The sequence below is a fragment of the Labrus mixtus genome, chromosome 8, assembly GCF_963584025.1.
Source record: "Labrus mixtus chromosome 8, fLabMix1.1, whole genome shotgun sequence".
NCBI classification, from domain to species: Eukaryota; Metazoa; Chordata; class Actinopteri; order Labriformes; family Labridae; genus Labrus; species Labrus mixtus.
Window position 1 is genome coordinate 8629782 of NC_083619.1, and position 18056 is coordinate 8647837.

Consider the following 18056-nt stretch of genomic DNA (forward strand, 5'->3'; position numbering starts at 1 on the left):
TTTTATTTAGTATATTATCTAAACACACTACTGTACTTGATAATTTCACCTAACTGTGTCTGTAAAATAGATATATTTATCTTATTTTTTATCATCATTCCTTGATCTGAGATGAATCAGTTGTGTTAAAAAAGAAATGACCTCAGGTAAATTAACCCATCTGTTACATAATTACATTATTTATTAACCATCGTATTTCAGCAAGTTTGCACTCCTCACTGCTCTGCTGGTCTGTAGGCCTACATGCTAGTTTAATATTTGATGTTTAATGCTTGAACATGTAGAGAGCAAAGTTAACCAGAATCATATTCCTTATTTTGCGCGTGGCCAATAGCCTAAAGCTTATTCAGATTTGTTTTATTTCAAATGTAGATTTGTTCTTCTGCATTGTTGTGATTGCAGCTTTTATTAATGTAAAATAAAGATTTTACATTTAAAATAAGGTTAAATATACTAGCCCTTTATCCTAAACTAGGCGGTGTAAAATAGTTGATGAAATAATTGAGCTTGACCACAACCACATAAATGCTTTTATATTTTAATTTTTTTATTTAACCTTTATTTATCCAGGAAAGTATGTTCCTCAATGTTTCTGTTTTTTGGGGGGATTTTTGTGAGAAACAAATAAACTAGACTACATTTTAACTATTTAACAATCAAAGGCCAATCTATTAAGTTCATTTTGCTCTGATTCACAAACTTTTATTGAAGTTAAATTGTGCTTAAAGCTCATAAGGTTAAGAGTATAGCGGGCCTATCTAATTAGAAGAGTCAAAAAGTAAGTAAAGTAACTGTAAAAATGACTTTTTCTATGGCTGAACTTTTGAGCTAGGAATTCAAAAGTCCAAACAAATAGACTTGTTAAATGTTTAAATGAACACAATATCGCATTTTACATACTTTTCATTCAGTTTGACTCTACCAAATATCCTCTAATTAAAGCCGAAAACAGTGATGGGCTAAAGCTTCTCAATGGACCTAGAAATGGACAGGGCAGATTTGCAAACTCAAACCTTAAAAAATAGCCATGCCATCAAAAACCCCAAAAAAACACGTATTTGCCATGGCCAAAAAAAAGCAAAGAAATCACATAAAATCAAATCAAACGTGTGCATTCAAATGTGTTATAATCATAATACAGAAGAAGTCTATTAGTGCACCTTACTGTTTTAAGATGTTTTATGGAATCATCTTTCTGAATGTGATGGTCACTGAGTACCGGTAATTGTAATTTAATTTGCATGTTTTAACTGACTTGTCTAGATATTTGTGTGTTTCTTATGTTTGTATTGTATTGTACTTTTTCAAAGATTCAGATACAGGGAATGTGTTTGAACTTTGAACAAGCAAAATGAAAATGATCTTCTAGTAATCACACGTGAACACCCTAACAATTACCAGACTGTTCTTAAAATAAACAGTTTCATGTTGTTTTTTTTTTTTAAATGGCCTCCTCTAAAAGTGAAACTTTTTAATGTAATTATTATTTCTGTGCTCAATATTTAAAACCCAGAGATAATGGCCTGTTTGCCAGTTGAATACGTGGAGTGGAGATGGGATAGATGAGTGTGAACAAAGGACTTTTTTCAGCACCATTACTTTTATGTCTCAGCATGGCTGCTTTTATTGAAGTGAATAATTTGAAATAATTTTGACTCTAAATAACCACCATTAACAAAAGCATTTGTTTTAGAAAGGTTTTTTTGTGACAACTTTACCTTAAATGACACAATCCTAAAACACCACAACTGGATTTCATGTTTTATTGTTTGAAACGGAAAAATAAATGATTACATTCATCGAGTTTGTTCAAAGCAAAGATAGATAATAAAGTTCCTATTTATCTAAAGCAATAAGTGTTTTCTCTTTACTGTGATCTGTAAACTATGACAAAATGATGACTTACTGTATTTATCTCCTGATACATTAAAACAATGTATTTAAATGGCTCTTGAGACATATTATGTACCTTGATTCTATGTTTTTCATTAACACATACTCTCTTCTCAAGGTAACAACATTCAGATCCATACATACATTCAGCTATAGTCTCTTTCACACATGCACAACACTTGTGCAAATGTACCCACTATGTCCAGGAGGTTAAATACTGAAGCCCTGAGCAAACATGCATCCACACATTTTATTTACTGTGATGGAATATGTGTAATTGCCGGTTGCCATCACGACTTATTTTCCTTGTTATCTGCAGATAAAAGTTAATTTGTGATTCTATTGTAATATCAAACTGCTGTGTTAGTTTTAAAATCTTAATTTTGGATATCTGACCATTGTTGTCATTTCGTCGCTCCTTGATTCATGACCATCAAAAGAAAAACAATAAAGAGTAAACCAGAGGGACATGTGATCATATTTTCAGGTCAAGAGCTTTCAGACAACAGCTAATGTTAGCATTAACCACTTCCTAGATCAAAAAAAGTTTTGCTAGCTAACATTACAACATCTGGGGACAAAATCAAATCTTTTATGATATGAGTTAGAAACATATTCCTGTCAGCATGACCAATGTTAATATTTTCTTTTAGCCACTTCCAAGCTAACTGTAATATAAGCTATTAAGTGGCTAAATGCTAATGTTAGCTGTTGTTTGACTGTAGCTAATCATTTATCAATTAATTTGTTATATCTGATGATTTGTCAGATGTATACAACTTACACCACTGACTGCAGCAGTTTAATATTATGACAGAATTTGACTTTCCCACCCTGAGTGTGATGTCGGGGGGAAAAAGCCACCGTATGATAAAGCTCAAAGAGAACTGGATAAACGTTCATGATGAGCAAAGTTTTCCGCGTAACTACTTGCCTCAGTTGTCTGAATTTAGTTTTCAACTCTTGTATTTGTCAAGCAGAAAAATCCATTGACATGTAGTTATATTTATTTACCCAGAGACAGTCACTTTAACGGAAACTACTCCTCCTCCTCCTCCTCCTCCTCCACGCAACATCCAGGACTTAGATGTCCTGAAATGATCTAGAAAACGTCAGGAGTTCATGTGTGAAAGGGGCTGCAGAGAGACATTAAACACACACTCATACACACAGTAAACAAGTCTGGTCTGTGAATCCTTAATGTGGCACATAGGTAGCGTTGCACTTGGTCACAGTGGCACGTCAAACGTATTTGAGGACGAGCTGCTTGGTGAGGGTGTACTTGGGCTCGGGCATTTGTTTGTGGTTTAAATAAACTCCTTTGCTGACCTCCCTGTTCACACGTGTCAGCACAGAGAGAATATTATCCATCTGCGAGCTGCACAGAAAACATCAGAAACATACATTTTAAAATTTGCTGAAAATAATCGATGGTTTATTTTAATAAAATATCATCATTATAAACCCCACTTCAAAAAACCTATCCCTTTAATCCTAGTAGTATTAAAAAAGTATTAAAGACTAACTTGATTTTCCACATTTCTAATTAATCCGTAGCTTCTGAATAAAAAAAAGTCAACAATCAGAAACTCAAACCCTGCATCGAGTTGTCTCTCACCTCTCTGCTGATTTCTGAAGCTGCCTGCAAAGCTCCTGGATGTAGACGGATCCCGTGGTAGTGTGTCTAAACGACTTGTAGTCCTGCACGGTGGCCATGCCCAGAAGGAAGTCGGCATCCGAGGGCACTGTCTCTTCAAGCACAGGACCAGCATCTTCCTCCAGATGGCTCTGTCTGTCTCCGCCCTCGTGTCTCGGCCTGGGGGGTAACGGCACGGCTCCTCCCTGGTAGCCCTTTCCCTGGCACGCCTGGATGAAAAACAGTTTGGGCTTCCCTACTAAGGATGGAGCCTTCTCGCTCGTGAAGGGCAAAGTCAGATCTCTGATGTACACCTCCTTCTCATCAGACCCGTACACACAGCCCTTTTCTCCGTGAGAAAGCACGCAAATCACCTGAGGACGGAGGCAGACAGGTTTTTAAATAGCAGTTGAATTAGGCTTGAATTTTATAAGATCCCTAATGCCAAAACTGAGCTGGATCTAAACATGAGATGATTAAAGTGCATGCTATCACACTGAGCCACAGAAACGTGTAGGTTAGCTTTGCTTAAAGGTGTGATTTGCTGGACAGGAGGACTACAAACACTGTGTCTTTAAGGAAGGAGTATTAAAACTCTTCTGATGATAGATAAAACATTTCTCCTACTCTCTCTCATCTGTGTGCTTTGGATCAATAGAAGGGTTTCTACAGTGTTTTCCCAGCAGAATATAGCAGTGAACTCTTAACTATATGATTATTTTAATCAATGTGATCTGGACCTGGACCAGCTCAAAAAAATGAATGAAGGGTTTGACCAGTTAAAATGAATGAACTCTGATGGTTCTCACTGAAACTCCTCAAACAAGGACTGAAAAGCTTCCAGTCAAATGTCACAGCAATGCATTTCACAACCTACAGTACTAGAAAATATTAATAAAAAAGTTAAGCCCTTCATTTAAATTAAACACTTTTATTGCCTTCTGAGAACTTTTGTTGAAAAAGAATACATTTCTCTGTTTCCTATCTTTTCAAGACTGTCAGTAACCCTTACTAGCCAGGAGCTGGTTGGCTCTGCTAAGCATGGATACAGAAAACTGGGAGGGGAAGCGAGTCTGGCTCTATCTAAACAAACTATTTCATCCATACAGAACCTCTAAATCATAATAATTCACATGTCACTACATCTTCATATTCACTAGAAGACATAAGAGGTAAGGATTTGATCTTGTGCTGTATTTCTAAGCTGTCAAAGTATTCCTTTAGATAACAACATAAATCCTATAGTGATGGTGTGACTGTTGTTACTGCTCTGGAGGTTTGTGAAACTGCTCACCAAGGCATCTTCCTCTAAATAGTTCCTCTTGCTCAGCTTTTTTACTTCACGCTGCATGGCGTCTGCAGTCAGGTCGTGATGAACCACCATGGTAAAGCCGAGCTTGGAGAACACTTGACGCAGAGCCTCTGCATCACATTAGAAAGAAAAAGAAATAACAACAAGAGTTTATGATTTATTTTAAACGATCACATAATGTTTCTTTACTGACAAAAGGGATTTCTTATTCCAGTTTTTCAGATTTAGAATTGGTAAAAACCTTTTCAAATTTTTTAAATGCAAAAAAAATAAAATATAACAATCTGACAAATTAGTTGTTTTTTTTTAGCCAATAGAATTGTTATGTTGTCCCACCTCAACAAAATGCCTTTAAGTGGAGGTTAGTGGCACTAACTGGTTATTTGCTCCAGCAGGAGGGTCACATCTAAAAGAAAACTCCATGTTGACACCACGTTGCTGCTGAATTCACGACGACCACCATTCATCTTTACGCGGGGTTTCCCACTGCACTGTTTATGTTTACAGGACTTCTTTTTGTGCTCAGGTCAATCAGCAGTCTCCACTGCACTAGGATATTATTGACCCCGAAGTTTGATCAGTGAACACAAACTTTTAATTTGGTTTAATACCCTTTGACATGAAGATATATTGTAACACATCAACAGGTTGAATTATAAACTTTGAGTTCAATTAAATTCTTTGAGAAACGGTGTTGTTATTGCGTGCTAGGAATCCTCCATTAGGTTTTAGCAAGTATTAGTGAGTTACCTTGAGAAAGGAGGAGGAGGAGGTTGACCTGCTTAAAACTGTAACCAGACGATTAAGTTTGGATACAGGCCAGTCTTGTGTGCTCTTGGTGAATTGAGGTGAGACAACGCTGATGAAATATGAGGCAGACTTTTTAAAATACATTTTATATCTGTTCATTTTGACAGATATTTTTTTTAAAAAGGCTATAAATGAAACTGCCAGTTTGAATGATTATGATGACGTTGATCTGCCAATAAAGTTTGATAATTAGTCAAATGAATTGTCATTCTACAATCTGGCTTCAACTCACATCTATATAAATGTCATCCTGACTCTGTATGGATCGGTCAGAGTCTAACCAGCACTTTTTCCCTTCAGGTTTGATTTTAGAGATCACAAACTTGATGTGAGAAATGGTGTAAGCTACTTTCAGGCCCCATTTTGTGCCCATGCAACGTTTATGAATGAGACCCCAGATCACATAGCTGGTTGATGACAATGATACAAACCTTCATCCTTATCAGACCCTCCTCTTGCTCTCAGACCCTCTTTGAAACTCTTGTTGTTGATGACCACACACTGTCCTCGAGGGTTATGATTCATGGCGTAATACTCCGTCTGAAGGACAATTCAGAACATTAATGAACCATAAAGTTGAATGAATGCATGTGAACATGGGGTTGTGTGAATGATGACCTGATCAGGAAGAGAAGAATGCTCAATCTGGGGTCTGGGGTTTGCGTCCGAGTACACACTCTCTCGTTCATCTGAAGAACAAAACAGCAGAAACGTACCTCTCTTTTATGTGAATGATCAAATATAAAAGCATGACAGTGACAATCCTAAGAAGAGAGGAGAGTTTTCAAGCTCTAAACTAGACATGAGTACTAATTCATCTATGGCTGTGTGCTGATAGAAGCAGCAGTCAGTGAGACTTACCAGTGGGCTGAGTCTCAGACACAGACATAGAGGGCTGAGTCGGACGAGGGGGGTCGTTGGACATCTGTGGGAAGAGAAAGTCCTCAGTAAACTAGCTCGTCATAGGATCTATTGTGTACACAAACACACATTTACACAGACAAACACAGACACACATACCTGGTGATCCATGCTGAAATGAGAAGGCTGGGTTAATCCTGAAAGAGAACAATCATTTGACAAATAAAAGAAAAATACAACATAAATGTTTGTGGTCTCTACATACCTGTGTGTAAGTAGTGTGTGTGTGTGTGCGTGCATGAGAGTATGTGTCTTAGTTTGTAACATACCTTGCATGTAGAGCTGCACAGTTTGTGCCAGTTGTTGGTCAAACTCCTTCACTACTGAAAGCAGCACGTCAAGCTTTTGATTTGTCAGTAAACCAGTCCTTTCCATTTCAGCAAACACATCCAGTGGTGTCTGTAACAGAGAACACTGTTTGTGTGTAGAAGAGCACTTCTTATACCATAATCAAAGTTATTAATGCACTTCAAAATGTGCTCAAATAAGAGCATGATTATGGCCAGTATTCATGTCTAATTATTGCTGACAGCAGAAATGAAACAGCATCTAGTAAACATAAAATGAACCCTTCTTTGTAACTTAATGGCTGCACGTTTCTTCCGTGATACAACATGTAACATGCATAATACAAAAAAATAAATATAACAACATGTAATGAGTAGTCAAAAAATGGTTGAAAGACCAACTTGGCAGCTGTGTAGTTAATCACTCATAGGATCATGTTTTTCTAAATGATCATTGTGCTATGTTGAATTGACTTGAAACTAGTATGGAGAACATACACTTAAAGAGAAGACGTTTTTTGAGGTAATTAATCAACAAACATGTAGCGTCATTTTCTCATCTGGCATGTATGCAGTTGCAGAGACTTCACCCCTTGGTTTCTGAAGAGGTCTTTTGAAGTCAAATGACGGCGGTCGCCATGTTGGAAATGCTGTCTCTACCTAACCCTCGGTCAATCTAGTAACAGGCAAAGAGGCGGAGCTGGGACAGGTCTTTAGCCGACTGGCAAACAGCTACAACGTGTCCACCTGTCAAATCAGCCAGCGCCTAATCATGCAAATGTATGAAAAACTATCAGGTTTAAAAAAAAATCTAAACAAATGAGTTGTGTAATTCTGAACAGTTTTCACCAGTAAATACCAAAAATGTGCTATTGATACTAAATCATTTGGTACCAGGCTGTAAACATGTTGTGTCTGCTGTAATAATTGACATCTTAATGGCCTTTTACCATTGACGGCACTCTTGCACTGCCTCTGAGCTGGCAGACAGTGACAATAAACAGCTGACTCTGAGGGCTGAAAACAGTGAACTGCATTGGTTTTTGTATGGAAACTGGGCACTGCCAGCACAAAGACTGTGTTAGTGGACACAGGCCCTTCTGGGGATGGGGCTCTGATGGGGATTCCTCGCCTTAAGCTGGTGTAACTCAAGAAACGTATGTTTTTTGAGCTTCAACTTTGGATTCTATTTTTGACACCAGAGCTGATCTGCTTTCATATCTTCTTTTTGCAAACAGTGGAGTCTCCCCCTGCTGACCATTAAAGGCCATTTAGGAAAATGTCTGGAGGGAGCTGTTATTTGAATTTACCCAGACAGGAACAAATATTTCCTATTATATGCCACATGAAAACAATGTAATAAATGCAAACAGCCATAAATCAATAGAGCTAAGGATGCTTAAAATGGCAACCAGAAGGTGAGTGGTTTTTCCTATTGATCTTCATAGCTATAACTGGACCTTAGGACCCCTGACCAGTTCCAGGAACCCTGTGGGTTCAGACCTACCTATGTTATATTTGATCTTTCTGGTCATGTAAAGGGTCTGCTTATCATTATATGTAAAAACCAAAGTTGATCCAAGACAAACTAGCATCAGTGCTGATCTCGAGACAAAGCCATGAGAACTAAGGGTATCATTTATGTGGCAGCACCCAAACTTTAAAGACATTTGAAAAACGTGATCAATTGAATTGGATTTTTTTGACCACTCTCCTGCGCGTATAAGAGTATGTTTCTGTCACTTTGGACCTGTGAAGACCTCGTATTTATACTAAACAAGGAGCTAAGATCATCAACTACACGCGGTTAATATTAACAAAATGTGTTAGTTATGAAGTAGAAAGTTCTTATGGTCTTGTTGTGCAGATAAAAATGACAAAAGTTAAACCTTTAACTATTTAACCTGTATTCAATTTCTCACTTGAAGGTCAATAAAGAAACACTGGAATAAATGCCCAAAAATACAAAACTGTCCAAGGTGGTGAGACGTTTGTATGCGTCAAAGATACAGAGAATATCCAGGAGATTAAACACTTTATATTGAAATGTCTACATGTCATCATTTCTTGTAGGACTGTAGGTGTGTCAATCTAGGTAGGCATGTTCTCACCTTACAAGACTCAATTTGTCTTTTGTCCAGCTTTCTGTCCGGCCTTCCACTCAACAGGAACTTCATCTTTTCAAAGTTACTGTCAATCATGTTCTGATGTATGTTGTACAGCATCACACTAAAGGAAAGAGCAGAGAGACAAATGAGTGTATTTGAATCCTACCGTCCTGTTATCTCTTCTAGTTACTCTTCATGTATCCCTTCTTTTACCTGTAGTCTGACAGCCGGTGGTTTGCATATGTTTCTTCTGGTTGCCTGCTGTCCGTCTCCAGCATGGCGAGGAGGTCTGCTCGACGGATCGTATTGAGCAGCTGAGAAAGAAAATCCCCGTTCTCCAGTAGACCTTTTTCCTCTAGCTTCAGGAACAGATCTTTAGCATCCTGGACCTGTACCAGAACGGCCAACAAACAGCAGAAAATCTGTTAGAACACAAACACTGAAAGAAAAAGGATGCAGTAGCTGATAATAGTAGCAATGGTGGAGAAATGATCTGAATATAATTCGGTGGTTAGACTACATTTTGGAATCGCAGAAAGCGGGTTTTGAGTAAAAAGAAAGGAATTGGTCCATGTCACAGTTATGAAACACATCAAGCTCAATCGCCTGTTTCTACAGTTCTTTTCATACAATTTAATTATTTTCTTACCGTAGCTCCCTTGTTTCCTTCCAATAATATCTTTAGTTCTGAAGTTTGTCTTAAATATTCCTTAATTTTTTGTATTTTTATTGCAGAAATAGTGAAAAATATTTTGTTAGATATTAGGGGGGGGGGGGGGGGGGGGCGCGCTACATTTTGACTAAGCAACACTCTTACTTGGGAATTTGCAGGATTTCTATATTTTAAAATTAACATTTACCCAGATAGGCCTATGCGTAAAAAAATTTAAAAAAGCAAACTGCACGAGTTCTGTGATTCTCACCTTCTCCAGGCGTTTCCTGTTGACAACATCACGACACAAGAAGCAGAGAGCCGCCACCTCAGAGGAACCCAGCTCCTCATCAATGCGTGACAGCTTCGCCCTGTCCATCACGGACCCACTCCCACCAGAACAGGCCTGGAGATCAATGTGCTGTTAGGTTAGCAAACATTCAAGACAAAAATACTCATACCATTCAACAAATGTCCCTGTGAGACTCTGCAAATCCCCAGGCACCATAACATGCTATGAAATGTCTTTCTTGCACTAGACCAGCTCTATATTTAGTGCGGCTACATAAAATATCCATTTAATGGTCAATGTATAAACACAAGTTTACAGTATCGTTGGCACAAACCAAAACCTCAATATTGTCATCTTTAATATGTCTGACCAATATATCTGCAGACGAATACAAATGTATGTTTCTCTTCATATAACAGAGAAAAGATTGTTTTCATGTTAAATGTCAGGAAAAGTTCAGTAAGAAATCGTTCGTCAACGCTTTTTTAAACTCATCTACATGGGGAAGTTGTCACACATTTGTGATATGAGTATAGTATTATAGTAAAATATATTAAAATATGGTCATGTGATACCACTTGTGATTTACACTCCTGTAACACATTTGCATTTGGTCTTGTTTGGTCTACTGGTATCTTACTTTTTCCCTTTTATGTTGTGCTTGATTTGATGTTTACTCTTCAATTCATTGTTTTATATTTTACTTTTGAAAATCACTTTTTAAACTTATCTTCGAGTGCCACATCATACAATTTACTCGTGACTACATCAGTTATTATTTAGTAATTTTACAAGAAACACCATTGTGGTGGCTTCGACATTGGGTGCGGTGACGTTACAAAAAAAACCAGCCATGGTGAAGAGACCGTCTGGCTGACGTCACTACGCTGGTCACTTCACGTAAACTTACGCAAATATAGTTCACTAGTTTGAAAAGTTTTCACTCAAGAGTTTAAACCAATACGACATCACACATGGATAATGTAACGTCAAGTGGATTAAACATGACAACAGACTAACTTCATTAACTTTAACATCATGTACAGTAAGTTAGCCAGGCTGAAGTTACTACTGTCCAACAGCTTTAAGTCAATTTACGAGGTTAAAACTTTAAACTTACCGCTGTCAACTGCCGTCAAAAAAAGAGAAAATATGTGTCTCCTATAATTCAGCAAAACTTAACTCTCTTAAGGGCCAGTACATTAAAACATTAAGCCTAAGTTTAGTTGTGGTACGTGTTTTCCTGCCTGAGCCGCTCAGCTTTCGTTTTACTTTCTGAACATCACAGGACATGAGAGCCAGTGTATGTCACCTTCAGAATAAAAGCTGTTATTGGTAACTAAGGAGACGAAGAGAGATTATAAGTTTTATTTTAGAGTAATGCTTTCTTCAGCTAATGTGAAGGTTTTAGCGACAAATCTGCACGATTGTTCTACAATTTACCTACTTTGAGGGGGCTATTACGCTTATCTTTTGACATAAAACAAACGATACCTTTATTTTGAAGACAGTTTCACTGTATCATTTCCGGAGTTTTCCTGTGGCTTGGCAAACACGCAACATCTTGCGAGGACTTCTTGTATGGTTTTCAAACAAAGTGAAGTTAATATGGAGGCCTCATTATGACCTACAAGAGTAAACAAGGCCATTAGAGACGAGATTTATTATTTTCAATTCCTCTGACGGCTGCCACGGGGTAGGTGTCAGACATTTCCGTTAACAGCTTAAAGAAAACAGGATGAGGTTTTTTTTCAGTAAACATTACCTTTGTGAACAGGACAAGATCAGGAAAAAGAAAAGATGTACTGTTAATCAAACACAAAAAATAAATCAACACAAACCAAAAGCTTTAAAAAGGCCCTACTTGTAAGTACTCTGCCCAGACATGAATGACAGGGTCCCAAGATAAAACAAACACAAATATATCAATAAACTTTATTCAGATCTATAAAGTTAATTTTAAGTTAACTAGGTGTTAAAGTGACAGTTCATCTCCTCTGTGTTAACTTTTAGACCAATAGTTATCTATCATTGCAGGGGGGGAAAAGAGCAAAGAACAAATGCAAATGTCAAACGTAGTCTGGAGTGAAAATGAGAAATCGACAGGAATCTATTTAATGGTGTTTTGAACAGGTGCTGTGGTGGCCTTGGTTTGCTTCAGAGCGACAGTGGTTTTAGGCTCGCTTCTGGAGAACGACTGGAGGCAAAAGGGAGAAAGTACTCTCTGGCAAACTGGACGACATCATCGGGTTTCCTGAGCAGCAAGAACTGCAGGAAGTCAGATATGAGCGCACGGATCTCTGGATGCTGTCTGAGGTATGAGGTGTGGTTGGCTTTCAGCTCCTCCTGCCATAACAAGACATAAACAGGCATCCGTAATCTTTTCTTGACCAAAGGATTTTTTACATTGTATTACTTTTAACATGATTACCTTTCTGTCCAAAAACTTGGAGCACATCTGCATGTCTTCTTCCCAAACCAACGGGATCTTCTCAAAACCTGACAACACACAAGTAAAAAACAAACATAAAGACTTTATTACTGACTCTGTTTCCTTTGAGAAGGTTCTACTTTCTGTTTAAATAATAACCTCTTTGTAGCTGTGATGGCAGCTGCAGAAGCCTCATGGTGACCGGTGATCCCACCTGCACTCTGCTGGCCAAGTGCCTGATGAGAAAAACAAAACTGCTCATTAACTTTGTGAAGTCAAATTATTACTTTTTGTGGTAATGTGTTGTACAAAGATCTAAAAAGCATCAAGCTCATAAATGGATGGACTTGTGACGAATACAGAGATGTTTCTAGGGTTGCCAAAGATAACACCATGCACATAAACTAAAAAGTAGATTTAAAAAACAGAAATAGAATCAACGCCAACATTTCTCTTCTCCTTGCTCTCTGTCTGACACACACACACACACACACACACACACACACACACACACACACACACACACACACACACACACACACACACACACACACACACACACACACACACACACACACACACACACACACACACACACACACACACACACACACACACACACACACACACACACACACACACACACACACACACACACACACACACACACACACACACACACACACACACACACACACACACACACTCTCTCTCTCTCTCTCTCTCTCTCTCTCTCTCTCTCTCTCTCTCTCTCTCTCTCTCTCTCTCTCTCTCTCTAAGATAGCTTCCTAAGTGAACAAGGAAAAGCTCCAACATAGTAAAGTTAAGTTTAAATAATTTCATACTGTCTTGCAGCTATCTTGATAACAATTAATCACAGAAAAACACCAACCTGTGGGAAACTCTGCAACACTAATCTAGTTTATTATATTTGTCTGATGTGGTTTGATGTAGATCTGTAGATTTGTGAAATATTTTTCAACTGAAGCTAAGCTGTCTGCTTTGGTTTCATATGAAGCTAGAGACTGAACTGCTAAAGAAAAACTCTTACCTGTTGTAATGTGCGCATATGGGTAGTGGTTTAAGCTTTTATGTATTAGCATTCATCTAAACACAATTTTAAAGGTCATATTTTACAATTTACATCATTTTTACATGTTGAGTTTGAGGGAAACCCTCAAAAAGGAAACGCATGTCTCAGTTAGTCCTCCCTGCTAAAATAAAAAGTACATACAAATGTGTTGCATGTTACACATTGATAGTGTCATGCCTCTCTCACTCTGGCTCCCTCCTGATTGAGGTTCATTCCTTTCACCTGCTCTCACCTGCACACCAGCTCTCCATCTCCTCATCAACTCAGCAGTATATATACCCCGGCTCTCCATCCACTCATTGCCAGATCGTTGTATCAACTACTGCGGTAGATTACGGCTCAGGCTAAATTAAGATTTTGAAAGATTTTTGAAATTAATCTTTTGTGCTTGTTTTGTTTTTGAGTCTCATCCTGTTTTTTCCTTTGCTTCAGGATCATCATTCACCCACCTGCCTTCCTGCTCAGCCATCTGCCTCAACCTGCTCTCTGGACTCAAAACTGCTCAGCCACACTCACACCCCTACTCTGGTCTGGTCAGCCTTCATCCCCTTCACTCTGCTAACCTCCAGAATCTTCAACCCATCTTCATCTCCATTTACCACAATAACCTCATTACCAATCAACCCCTCTGTTTATGTGTCCTAAATTCACTGGTCGTAACAGATAGACAATCAGTCTTAGTAGGAGTCCTTTGAACTAACACTGTTTTTCAGATTCTTGCATTGTTTTGTCTGTCATAGCACCTGTGCAAGCCAGTGTCCTTAAATCAACCGGGATGATACAGAAATCGTATATCATGTCTTCTCAGGAAAGTCCTGCAGATCCCTGCAGAGGCTACCATAGATCTGATCTACATGGAAGACACTCCTCGCAACAGGATAATTTTGTTTTGTTTGACTATGCAGCCCTTTAAGCAGCAGCAAATGCTCCAGTAATTGACATTTGGCTTACCCATCACCCAAGAAGTAGCTCTGCCAGGTTGTTGGGCTATCCTCCACAGAGTGAACTGTCCTCTCCAACCCAAACACCTCCACCGTCTCACCTCCAACATCCAGCTGCTTCAGCCCCAGCTTGCTCTGACCACAGAGAGACAAGTAATCAGCGTTCAGCTTCTCAAACAGAACCTATAAAAGGTTTTATAAAGTTACTCACAAAAGTGGTGTTGATGATGTGCAGTCCTTGGTCCAAAGACATAAAGTTCATGTTTTCTGGCACTTTCTTCCTCAGAGCAATCAGACGCATCAAGAGCAAGTTTGAACCCTCAGTTACCAGACCTCTGAGGACTGACATGGGATAGGAAACACTCTCCTTTGTCACCTCCTGCTCACACACACGCAAAATATAGCTTTTTCATATCAGCAGTTTTTTAAAATCTCAATGCTATAATTCAATGAATAGTTGTGGAAACAAAAGCAACCTTGCCATAAAAATGATATAACTAAAATCTTGTTTATTCTCTCACCTCTCCTATAGTGGTAACTTTATCGATCACCATATGGCTGTCACGTTGCACCATGTGACACCTCTTGTCCAAACTCTTGCCCTCGAGCTGAAAATGAATTTAGATTTAGGTTTAGAGGCACATAAAGAAATACGAAGACAAAATATTGGCATCCCAGCAGGAATAGGTTTGTATATTTAAAAACAGAAAGAGGCTGGACTCTTAAGAGTGGAGAAATGTCAAACCCAGAGACGTTTGGGTTCATGCCAAATCCCAAGACTTGATTGACTTTAAACAGAAACAATTGATATACGTTGAATTTTGATTGGAAAACTCTAAATGAGATATCCTTCAAAACCCAATTTCAGTACACTCCAAACTCTAAAGTCGGACTGAAGTTGAATTTTCTTTGGATATTTAAAATCTAAAATCAATGTTTTTGTCGTTGTTTGTGTGTGTCTGCCTGTTTCTCTCTCTTTTTTTGTGATCAATTTGTTATTGATGTTGTGTGATGAACATTGTCATTTACAATAAGGAAAAAAACAAAAAGTTGTGGTTTCGTCAACAGCCCACGAATATACAGGAGAGAGGAATCATATACACAATCCCTTATACAGTACATATCAAGAGAGATGAAGACAGCAGACAAAGGGGCAAACAAAGATTGAATTGTCACTCTCCCCTGGATTACAACAACACAGAAAGATGTGTCTTTTTCTGTCTCTTTATCCCACTTTTTGGCCCAGCAAGTCATGGCAGATAGGCTAGCTGTTAATGATGAGACCTTGCAAGACTTTGTATTCTAGTTACTTAACAACACAACTTAAAACCAATACAATATTCACATACAAAAAATGTTAGAATGTCAAGTTGTGTCATCAATAATAATGTAATATGATGCAATGACTCACCTTGATAAACTCATGGTACTCTTCCTCCAGTACCTCGAGCTCTGTACTCAGGTAGGCTGGGTATGAGGACAGAGAAAGTGAATGAACATACTGAGACAGACAAGATCAACCTGTTCAAGCAGCTCTAGCCTCTCCTCACCTGTCACTGTTGTTCCACAGGGGTTATCATCAATGGTCCCCTGGCTCTGAGCATGCAGCAACATACAGGGCTGCTGGCCCCTGTGTGCAAACTCCACTGTAACTGAGAACTTCCCCAGATCTCTGCCTCCCTCTGATACAGTCACCAGAGAGTCTGCAAACACACACCTCTGCAGCTCTTCAGGCTCTGCAGAGAATATCAGAAATCTTGAATCACAATAGACAATTTCAATTTTTAGATCCCCTCAATGCTTCAATGAAATAAACGTCAGCTGTTGCTAATTATAGCGTATGTGTCTGAGGCTCAAGAAGTGCCAAAACCAGTTGTTGCTTCTGGCAGGCACTTCTAGGCAGGCACGCAGTTTCTACAGGGGTCGACCCTTCACGACACACCAGTCTACAGTAGCCTATAGGCTAGACAACCTACCTATGCTGGACATGAATGAGACAGCTTCTTCAGACACTTTCAGCTCCTGTCCGTGGTCTGCGTCTTCAATTCCCACCGAGGCATCTGTAGGTCTCTCTTCTTCCAGAGGGGCTTCCATCATTATCGATGCCGTTATTTCACGGCAGATAATCCTGATAAAGGTCTCAACGTGGCGGGAACAGCTTTATATGAAAAACGTTTGTCGTGACAGACGGGTTGTTTCGGTCATTTTCCTGACAAATAGCTCTTTTTCTGTACTTCAGCTGCAGCCCCTTTTCCAACACGGAAACGCAGACGATCAAATTCGAGTTGTTATGGCAACGACGCCGCATTACCGTAGAGTCGTTTGTATGTGCGCAGCCGAATCTAAAAGCAAGCTATTACCAACCCAACCAACCCATGTGCTCACTTCATTCATTTCCTTACGATCCCATCCTAAATGTTCCGAGTGAGCATACTATTCAAAATAAAAATAAAATATGAAATCAGTATTATCACAGTTATGGTTAAAGGAGCAATATGTCAGATAACTATTGAATTAAATCATAAAATTCCCTAAAAAGCCTCAGCATTTTTCTAATAAGCTCCACGACCAGAAATAAACGTGGTAAAACTATGATAAATATTGGGTGGGTTGAGACAGATCTCTTAATGTTTTGATTTGGACTGCACTGCCAATTTGATAAAGTTACATAATGCTCCTTTAAGGTCATTAGCATCTATTTTAAAATGACTAAATGTGAGCCTACTAAAGCCTAGTGGTTGCGTAAAAAAACAACAACACATATAGGCTTATATATTAATGCAATTTAATAACTTTTGGTGTAGTTCAGATACTTAAATTTATGGAAATGTCTGGGAAAATATAAAACTGCCATCTTACATTAGTAAATCATGTGTATTGCAAAAGTCATCAATACTCTGTTGAAGTGCATGTCTTTAAAAACCTAGACTCATAAGTGATCAGAAAAATGATTTATTCTGCAACAAGAATCTGCCACAATTTAAAAGACATGATTCAGTGTGTTTCAAGAAAAATTAAGTGTTGTAAAAAAGACTGTATACTATATTAAAACTTTAACCTGAGTTAAACATATCATCTAAAATATGACATAAATGATAGAGGTCAAAGTTAGGATTCACAAATAAAATATTTAAAATCTTGACAGTTTTGAAAAACCTGAATACTGTACCTTTGTTGTCTGGGTAGTACTGTTGAATTTAGAAATGTGTTCTTACACACAGATGAATACAGAAAAATAGATGAGAACAAAAAAATGATTTAATGAATAACTGCTATTTTCTCTCTTTCTTTGCAATCCTGAAGACCCCTCACTAAAAGTCCATGTTCTCCTGGATCCATGTCACATGCTCGAGCTTCTTCAGAATGACATTTCAACAGTCCAAGTTCTGGTGAGATAAGACGGCAGTACATCAAGGAGCTCCACCGGCTTCAGGAGAAGGAGGAGGGTTTGCACCTTGGAAGACTGTATTCATGCTGTTCAAATAAAAATAGATCTCCTCCAAACAACTTGCAATCAAACTATTTTCTTCCCATTTTAAAACCATTTGTCCAGTTTAGATGGGAGAAGTTGATATTATGTGATATTGATCTGGGAAGACTACATTTCTAAATCATTTTTAACTGTGTTTTTAATCACAAGTTATTGATCTTATGTACTCTCCATGTATCTTGATTTAAGA

At 38.3% G+C, this 18056-nt stretch overlaps 2 protein-coding genes across 3 annotated transcripts; both read right to left on the bottom strand.

The window, feature by feature from the left end:
* Positions 1–1595: 1595 nt before the first annotated feature.
* casp8 (caspase 8, apoptosis-related cysteine peptidase) lies at positions 1596–11197 on the bottom strand. 2 transcript variants are annotated; one of them, XM_061044107.1, is made up of 12 exons: positions 11032–11197; positions 9891–10025; positions 9181–9356; positions 8971–9088; positions 6842–6971; positions 6672–6709; positions 6513–6576; positions 6270–6340; positions 6083–6191; positions 4824–4951; positions 3512–3903; positions 1596–3271 (listed from the first exon to the last, which is right to left on the bottom strand). In XM_061044107.1, the coding sequence occupies exons 2-12, from the start codon at positions 9996–9998 to the stop codon at positions 3136–3138; spliced, it is 1470 nt and encodes a 489-aa protein (XP_060900090.1). In that variant the 5' UTR covers positions 9999–10025; positions 11032–11197; the 3' UTR covers positions 1596–3135. The 2 variants fall into 2 exon arrangements, with proteins under 2 accessions (XP_060900090.1, XP_060900091.1); XM_061044108.1 differs by having other exon boundaries at positions 9891–10040.
* Positions 11198–11832: 635 nt separating this feature from the next.
* catip (ciliogenesis associated TTC17 interacting protein) lies at positions 11833–17109 on the bottom strand. The gene is made up of 9 exons (XM_061044109.1): positions 16353–17109; positions 15927–16112; positions 15788–15843; positions 14898–14984; positions 14588–14755; positions 14387–14511; positions 12502–12578; positions 12343–12410; positions 11833–12257 (listed from the first exon to the last, which is right to left on the bottom strand). Exons 1-9 carry the CDS (start codon positions 16471–16473, stop codon positions 12069–12071), a joined length of 1077 nt encoding a protein of 358 aa, XP_060900092.1. The 5' UTR covers positions 16474–17109; the 3' UTR covers positions 11833–12068.
* Between the last annotated feature and the right edge of the window lie 947 nt (positions 17110–18056).

Excerpts from the sequence above, each read along its gene's own strand:
- casp8 (XM_061044107.1), bottom strand. The coding sequence starts at position 9,998 with ATGGACAGGGCGAAGCTGTCACGCATTGATGAGGAGCTGGGTTCCTCT. Across the intron at positions 9,089-9,180 it reads CACCGGCTGTCAGACTACAG|TGTGATGCTGTACAACATAC; the intron begins GTAAAAGAAGGG and ends TCTTTCCTTTAG. Across the intron at positions 3,904-4,823 it reads ATTTAGAGGAAGATGCCTTG|GTGATTTGCGTGCTTTCTCA; the intron begins GTGAGCAGTTTC and ends CTCCGTCCTCAG.
- catip (XM_061044109.1), bottom strand. The coding sequence starts at position 16,473 with ATGATGGAAGCCCCTCTGGAAGAAGAGAGACCTACAGATGCCTCGGTG. Across the intron at positions 16,113-16,352 it reads CTCATTCATGTCCAGCATAG|AGCCTGAAGAGCTGCAGAGG; the intron begins GTAGGTTGTCTA and ends TATTCTCTGCAG. Across the intron at positions 12,411-12,501 it reads GCCATCACAGCTACAAAGAG|GTTTTGAGAAGATCCCGTTG; the intron begins GTTATTATTTAA and ends GTGTGTTGTCAG.